The 7,567-nt window shown below is 39.8% G+C and overlaps 1 protein-coding gene across 1 annotated transcript in view; it reads right to left on the bottom strand.

The window, feature by feature from the left end:
• The window catches only part of CFAP43 (cilia and flagella associated protein 43), a 99,653-nt gene that overhangs the window by 25,776 nt on the left and 66,310 nt on the right, over positions 1-7,567 (bottom strand). Inside the window, exons 20-23 of the mRNA XM_003787347.3 lie at positions 5,701-5,826; positions 2,702-2,806; positions 1,599-1,715; positions 483-710 (exon numbers count right to left, since the gene is read on the bottom strand). Of these exons, the coding sequence (XP_003787395.1) occupies positions 483-710; positions 1,599-1,715; positions 2,702-2,806; positions 5,701-5,826 (576 nt within the window). The remainder of the gene's footprint in view (positions 1-482; positions 711-1,598; positions 1,716-2,701; positions 2,807-5,700; positions 5,827-7,567) is intronic.

Raw genomic sequence — 7,567 nt, 5'->3', positions numbered from 1 at the left:
AAAAAAAAAAAAAAAGAAAAGAAAACCTGGTATCACAAAACCCTGTCTAAAAGGTTGAAATCAACTTTCATACACAAGCTCTATCTAAAAGACACACATACTAGTGATTGTTATATTTCTCTATGTATGCACTCCAACTGGAGTGAAGTGGCATCACTACAGCTCACACCAACCACAAACTCCTGGACTCAAGTGATCCTCCTGCCTTAGCCTCCCAAGTAGTTGGAACTACAGGCCTGCACCACCATGCCTAGCTAATGTTTTTGTAGAGATGGGGTCTTGCTATGTTGCTGGTCTCAAATTCTTGACCTCAAGGAATGCTCCTGCCTCAGCCTCCCAAAGTTCCTGTATCACAGACATGGCCACTGCACCTGGCCTCTCTGTTTTAAAGACACATTTAGCATTAGGTTTCAATGTGAGACCCTTAAAAGCACATGATGGGGAATTTCAGAGATTTTTGAGGATAAAAACAATTTACCTACCTTTAGTAATATAATTTGGTTAATCTTTTCCTCTCTGGTATGAAGTTGTAATTGGCTTGACAACAATGAGGTGTCTACCCCAAAATCAGCGCTCAGACTCCCAAGAAGGTAATTGGGCAAGTTGGTTTTTTTCTCTGTCTTGTTTTCCTCCTCTTCTTCATCTTCCTCTTCGTGATGCTTTTTAATCAAGTTAACTGCAGACTGAACCTCTATAATTTCCTTTCGTACCTAAATGTAGAAAAAGATGACAGGTAAGTTATGCAATAACAAAAATTCACTAAAGGGCAATTTTGTGACAAGTTAATTATTTCAATAATCATTTGGAGATGTTAAATTGTCTGGCTAACAACTGAATTCAAAGTGATGGATAGATCCCAAAACTGCTGCAGAAGAGACTAAAACTTCAGAAACTGATGAAGCGCAGATAAATCAAAGGAACACAAATTGTCCTTGAGAGCATGCAATATTTATAATTTTCTGTCAGGACGACATAGGCTTGTAAGTATTTTGAGTAATTCTTGGTACTTAAGTATTAATACACATATTAAAAATATATCTTCTCATCATATTTTACAAAGAAACTTGCTTAAAGTGGTCTGGTGGGTTAAGGTTAAGAAGAATTAAGTACACTTTCATTTTGTTTTAGAACAAGGGTGAGTTCAAAGTACTAGTAAAACACAACTATACCAAGGGATTTGACAAAGATTACTGCTAAAACATCTGGGGTTTAGGAAAACCACAATTCCATCGAAACAGATTCTACTTCATCCTTGGTCAATCATCTTCAAACACAATCCCTAGTGATAAGGGAGATGAAAAGGGCATCAGTGGATGAAGACAACCTCTGAGCAGGATAAGAATGAAATCCCAAATCTCATTTTTTAGAGATGTCCTCCATTTGAGGGCTAGCCAGTGTTGTATAGGATACAGACTCCTTGATTTATTGATATAGGCTCCTCTATTCATTAGAATATAGCCTACAAATTAACAAGAAACATATATATACATACAATTTCTAAACTTATCTTAAATTGTACCCCAACTCAAATCTGTCTGAAGGAGGCCTTAAAATAAAGCACATCACTTGTATAAACACAAATATATTTAAAATTGTACTTTCAGACATTCTGCTTCAATCTTCTTTTGCTGCAAAACCCTCTCCAATTCTTTTTGCTCTTCATCTGTGCGCAGTTTCATTGGAAAGTTCTCAACCACATAGGGGATATGGAAGCACTTAGGGGATAAAAAGATGAAATAAAGCCATTTTAAGTACAATTGTATATTTGAGGGCAGAGTAGGGGGATGTTTCCTCTGATTAAAATTAACTTGCAGGTTATCATACATAGGTAAAACTGACAAGGGAAACCTCCTCTAAAATAAGACAATGTCTTCCAATAGTATTGGTATAAACTATATAAAGTCCTGTGCTTTTCTGAAGGATTTATTTCTAGAGCAATGGATCTCAACTAGGAGCAATTTTGCTACCTCCCACTCTCTCTCTCTCTCTCTCTCTCTCTCTGTTTCCCCTGAGACACATGACAAAGTCTGGAGACATTTTTTGTTATCATTACTGGGAGTGAAGGATACTATTGTCCCTAGCAGACTGAGGCCAGGGATGTTACCAAACATCTTACAATGCATAGGACTGGGCCCCTGCAACTGAACCTGATCTAGCCCAAAGCGTGCAGCTCATGAGAAACCCTATTCTAGAGCAACACTCCATCATATAAATGCAGGGGGATCTTAGAATTCATTATCCAAACTAGGAGCATATTTGAAAGTGAAAAGGGTGCTGTTAATAGTTATGGCAGGACCACAGGAATTAACTGAGATTTTGGGTCACACTTGGAAGGAATCCCAGTGAAAAAGCAGGTAAAAGAGCTCCTTAGGAAAGACAGGCACAGGGGGAAAGGTGAACAAGATTTCATCCGCCTTTCAATCTGTGTGGACTGTGATAAAGATGGCCTTTTTTAGTAGACAGCTATTAGGACCCGGATGCGGGGAATATCTCTGGGAAGTTCTTGGGGACTGAGCAGAGAGGGAAGGAATCGGGAGAGTGGCCCATTAGGGAGAGTGCAGTACAGGAAGGGGCGGGGCTTGCTTTCTGTGCTGTGCTACATAGAAAGTTTCTTAAGTGTATTTATTTTTAAAAACTTCCTACCATGAGACTTCAGTGACAATTCTCACCAGGGTTTGTGCCTGGCGGTTTTGTCTGTTACCTTCAGAGCTCTGCCTTTCACAGCCATGGATTTCCAGCACTCTTCTTTGATAAGTTCAGCCAAATAGCCCTTGGCCAGGTTATGCATCTCTATGTCCTTCTTCATCTTGAAGAATGTAGATAAAGGGAGAAGATAAACATGAAAACGTGGCCTCAGAAACAATAACCTCCACTGTAAATTCACCAAGTCGTCAGCACCGCACATTCAGAGGCAGAGGTGGTTGTCTTTCCCTGACACTGAGCTGCCCTGCAGTCAGATGCACTTTGGGGGAACACATCTCTGCCTTTGAGAACATCTCCTGGAGCTTATCTCTGTAGCTTGGGCTTCCTTTTTTGAGACTGAGGTGTCAAACACAGGTGTCTTTTTTTTTTTTTTTTTTTTTTAGACAGAGCCTCAAGCTGTCCCCCTGGGTAGAGTGCCGTGGCATTACAGCTCACAGCAACCTCCAACTCCTGGGCTCAAGCGAGTCTCCTGCCTCCGCCTCCCAAGGAGCTGGGACCACAGGCGCCCGCCACAACGCCCGGCTATTTTTTGGTTGCAGCCGTCATTGTTGTTTGGCGGGTCCGGGCTGGGGATTCGAACCCACCACCTTAGGTGTACGTGGCTGGCGCCTTAGCCGGTTGAGCTATAGGCTCCGAGCCAAACACAGGTGTCTTTAATATATCTGAGGTGACTGGGTCACATCGTGAGCAAGCTGGGGGTGAGGACAGACAGGCAGACCTGCGGTGAGTTGTTGAGCTAACACGCACAGATCTGGCTATTTAGGACAGCAGGCAAGCAAAACCACTGAGCCAAATCATCCTGTTTCATTAGACAAGGTTGGAGTTTATATTGTTATGTGAAACTTCTAGATAGCTGAATGTTGGCTTAATTCTTGCCAACACATATTTGAAATGCCAGTTTGTGACCTCTGTTTGGGTGTCTTTACTGCACTTAATTCTTCAATTATTTATGTCTACAATAAAAAAATGCTCCACTACTCTTGGGAATCATATAATTTACATTTTTCCACTTAGAAACATATGTTACTTCAATTAGTTTTATCTGTTTAAGTAATCCTGTTCTATTATTTAAGTAATTAAATATTCCTATCTTAATAGAGTTTGCTAAAAGGCCTGGTATGAATGTGAGACCTAACAATCTTTAGTTCTTAAAATCCTTTTGGGAACCTCTTCTGCATTTCACTTTGCTGGCAGAATTATTATCAAACCAGCTAAGAATGGCATTCCCCAGACATTAAAATGACCTTTTTTTTCTTTACTATTTCTTTTTTATTTCTATTTATTTTATTCATTGTCTGATCACATGAATTTAATTTGCAATTTATTTCTTTTTGATTCTGATCCATTGAATTCATGGCTAATACAGTTTTAAATTATGTTTTCCAAAATAAACAGCTGGTGTGGTACATCTGTTGTCAGAACCTGCCAGATTCCCACTGTATTCAGCTATCCTCTCTCCACTGTGGAGGCTACTTGATCAGATCCTCCAGGCTCAGTCTAATACTTTGTATTGTATCCAGATTGTCTTTACTGGGCTTTGGTCTTTTCTATTTTGTTGAGATCCTAGCTGGGCTGGCTAGTTGCTTTAGGATTAGGACTGGTGGGAGCCATTGACTTGTCCCAGGGACTAGTATTCTGTTCCCAAACATGCTGAAAGCCAGCTGGGTTTATGATGCCATCTGCTACCTTTGCACCTGCTTCACCTGCTACTATCTTGGACTACCTTTGCACCTGCTTCACCTGCTACTATCCACTGATGACTTGGTGAATTAACAGTGAAGGTTATTGTTTTGTGATTTGGGGCAGAGACACAGGGTAAGGGTGGGTGAACGGGGGAGTTCATAGGTTAGAGTGCAGTGGTGTCATCATAGCTCACTGCAACCTTAAATTTCTGGTCTCTAGCAATTCTCCTGCCTTGGCCTCCAGAGTAGCTGGGACTACAGGTGTGCGCTACCATGTCTAGCTAGTTTTCCTATTTTTTACAAAGACAGGGTCTTGCTATGTTGTTCAGACTGCTCTTGAACCCCTGGCCTTAAGCAATTCTCCTGCCTTGGTCTCCCAGAGTGGTGGGATTACAGGCATGAGCTACTACCATGCTTGACCAAAAGTAAGATTCTTCACCATGATGTACAAGGTCTTCAGCAGTTGACCTCTGCCCACCTCCCGCACATCATTCCAGAAGGCTCCCTCCCAGACACTGTGCTGTGGCCTTTCTGGTCATTCTGTTCCTAGAATACTACAAGCATTCCCACCTGAGGGCTCTTGCTACTCCCTTTGCACAGCCCGATCTCTCTCCCTTGACGTGTCACCCTTCTAATGTGTGCTTCTTTGACTACGGAAGTAGCCCCCTTGCCATCCACCACAGCATCCAGTGTGTTTCTGTCATACACTAAATAGAGATTTGCTATGGTCTATCCTCTTCACTACATTAGCCCTATGAGAGCAGAAATGTGTCTCTCTTATTTACTGTATCCCCAGCACCCAGAATAATGTCTGGCACATAACAGGTGCTCGATAATTGCTGCAGAATGAATGGATGAATGATTATCCCAGGTAAATGTTATCAGGTGAGGTCAGTTTGTTGAGGACCTTTCATTGCAATGATGTTATCCCTGATATATTTCCTCTTCTTCTCAGTCTCATGTCATTCACCCAGTCATTAATAAACAAGTTTAACAGGATGGAAACCCATGGCACATGTTGGAAACCTACCTCCTAGAGACATCAGTCAAATAATTAGCATTCATTTGGTGTAATTGTTTAATCAGTTACAACCTATCTAATTGTCCCTGAATCCAGATATAATTCACTCTCTCATTCGGAGGTAAAAAATGTTATTTTATTAGCATGTTCAAAAAATTATGCATTGTTTGCTTTGTTCATATTATATTGGAAAAGCTTTTGTTATGTTCACATTATTCTGAAAAAGCTCCCTTCTCGATTCTCTTTTTATTTCCTTCATAATAACTATGGTGCTTAAATTAATTTTTTTCATACCTTTGCTACTTCTTCCTCACTTTCTTCATGAAGCCTTTCCAATTCCTCAAGATCCAGGCCAAATTCCTCTTGGTCTAATTTTGCAATATTATCTGCTTTTTCATTTTCTTCCATCATATTCAGAACCTGAAATTTTTAAATAAAAAAAAGATGATGACAAGTAAAGAATTAAGCTTTAAAGAGATGTCTTTCTTTGTCTCTTTAGGCAGCAATCAATATAAAAATAGATGTTCTGTTTATCCAAATGTACTACTGAATAAAGAATTAGCTTATGGGCTTATTATGTTTATTGAAGTTTTAAGGCTTAATCTTTAAAAACTCATTCATCTAATAACAAAAACTATAAAAAGCATAAGTTCATCACTTCATCGAATGATATTAAGGAATTATTGGTATTGAAGATAAAATAATAGTATTGTATTTATACATTTTAAGAGTCCTTATCACTTAGAGCAGTGGTTTTCAACCTTCCTAATGCCGTGACCCTTTAATACAGTTCCTCATGTTGTGGTGACCCCCAAGCATAAAATTATTTTCATTGCTACTTCAGAACAAAAATAATTTTATGGTTGGGGGTCATCACAGCATGAGGAACTGTATTAAAGGGTCACGGCATTAGGAAAGTTGAGAACCACTGACTTAGAGACACATACTGAAATAATTAAGGATGAAATTATATGATGTCTAACATTGACTTCATAATAATCAAGAAGGGGTAATGAATGGGAATATATATGAAACAATAATGACTAGTGAATTTATTATATTACTATCTCCACTTTTGTATAAACTTGAACTTTTGTACAACAAAAATTATCTTTAAAAGTTCATAACTTCAGGCTTGATGCCTGTAGCTCAAGCAGCTAAGGCACCGGCCACATAGAACAGAGCTGGCGGGTTCGAATCCAGCCCAGGCCTGCCAAATAACAATGACAACTACAACCAAAAAATAGCCGGGCATTGTGGTGGGCGCCTGTAGTCCCAGCTACTTGGGAGGCTGAGGCAAGAGAATCACTTAAGCCCAGGAGTTGGAGGTTGCTGTGAGCTGTGACACCATGGCACTCTACCCAGGGTGAGAGCTTGAGGCTCTGTCTCAAAAAAAAAAAAAAAAGTTAAGAGACTAGATATAAAATAATTGTAGTAGGTTGAACCATATACTCTGAAAACATGTGCCTCCCATGTACCCTTTCTCAAGAAGAGAGTCAAAGCATCTTACATCTTGAGAGGGGGGGCAGGTACCATTCACATTGGGTTACACTTAAATGGCACCCCAGCACAGCCATGTTATAAAGAATGTTCCTAAGAATATATTCCAACACAACAGCCCTACTCAGGAAGACACTGAAAAATGCACCCCTGAGAAAATAAGAGAAACACATGGGATCCAGGAAATAGGAGCTCAGACTCAGGAAGCTGATGCGAGGATTTCCCAGGAAGATGGCTAAGAGCAGTCCTCTGGACAGCAGCCATGTGCCTGGTCTACAGAGCAAGAGCAAGGTGCTGCAGCTGGAGCTGGAAGATGGAAAGCTCCACAAGGGAGGCCAAATGCATTAATGTAACATGGTCTATGTGCTTATGATTTAATAATAAAATAATAAAAATAAAACACACACAAAAAGTGCACTGACTGACAGACTGATCACTTCAGGTATTTGTACTGAGTAGAGTTTTCCAGCATTTTGAGAGTTTGCATGGGTAATAGGTACACAGAAAGGCTTAATCCAAAACAAAGGCAATTATTAATTCCAAGAAAGATGAAGTTGGAAAAACGTAAATGTAATCATAATATACCATGTGCTCAGATTTGAAGCATATTGAAATAACTATTACAATGTGTGTACTAAGCATGGATTTTTTTTTTTTTTTT

Source organism: Otolemur garnettii, unplaced genomic scaffold, assembly GCF_000181295.1.
Source record: "Otolemur garnettii isolate 467f Iridium unplaced genomic scaffold, OtoGar3 scaffold00021, whole genome shotgun sequence".
In the NCBI taxonomy this organism is placed as follows: Eukaryota; Metazoa; Chordata; class Mammalia; order Primates; family Galagidae; genus Otolemur; species Otolemur garnettii.
Note: the sequence above shows the minus strand (reverse complement) of the source record. Positions and strands in the feature narration are given on the sequence as shown.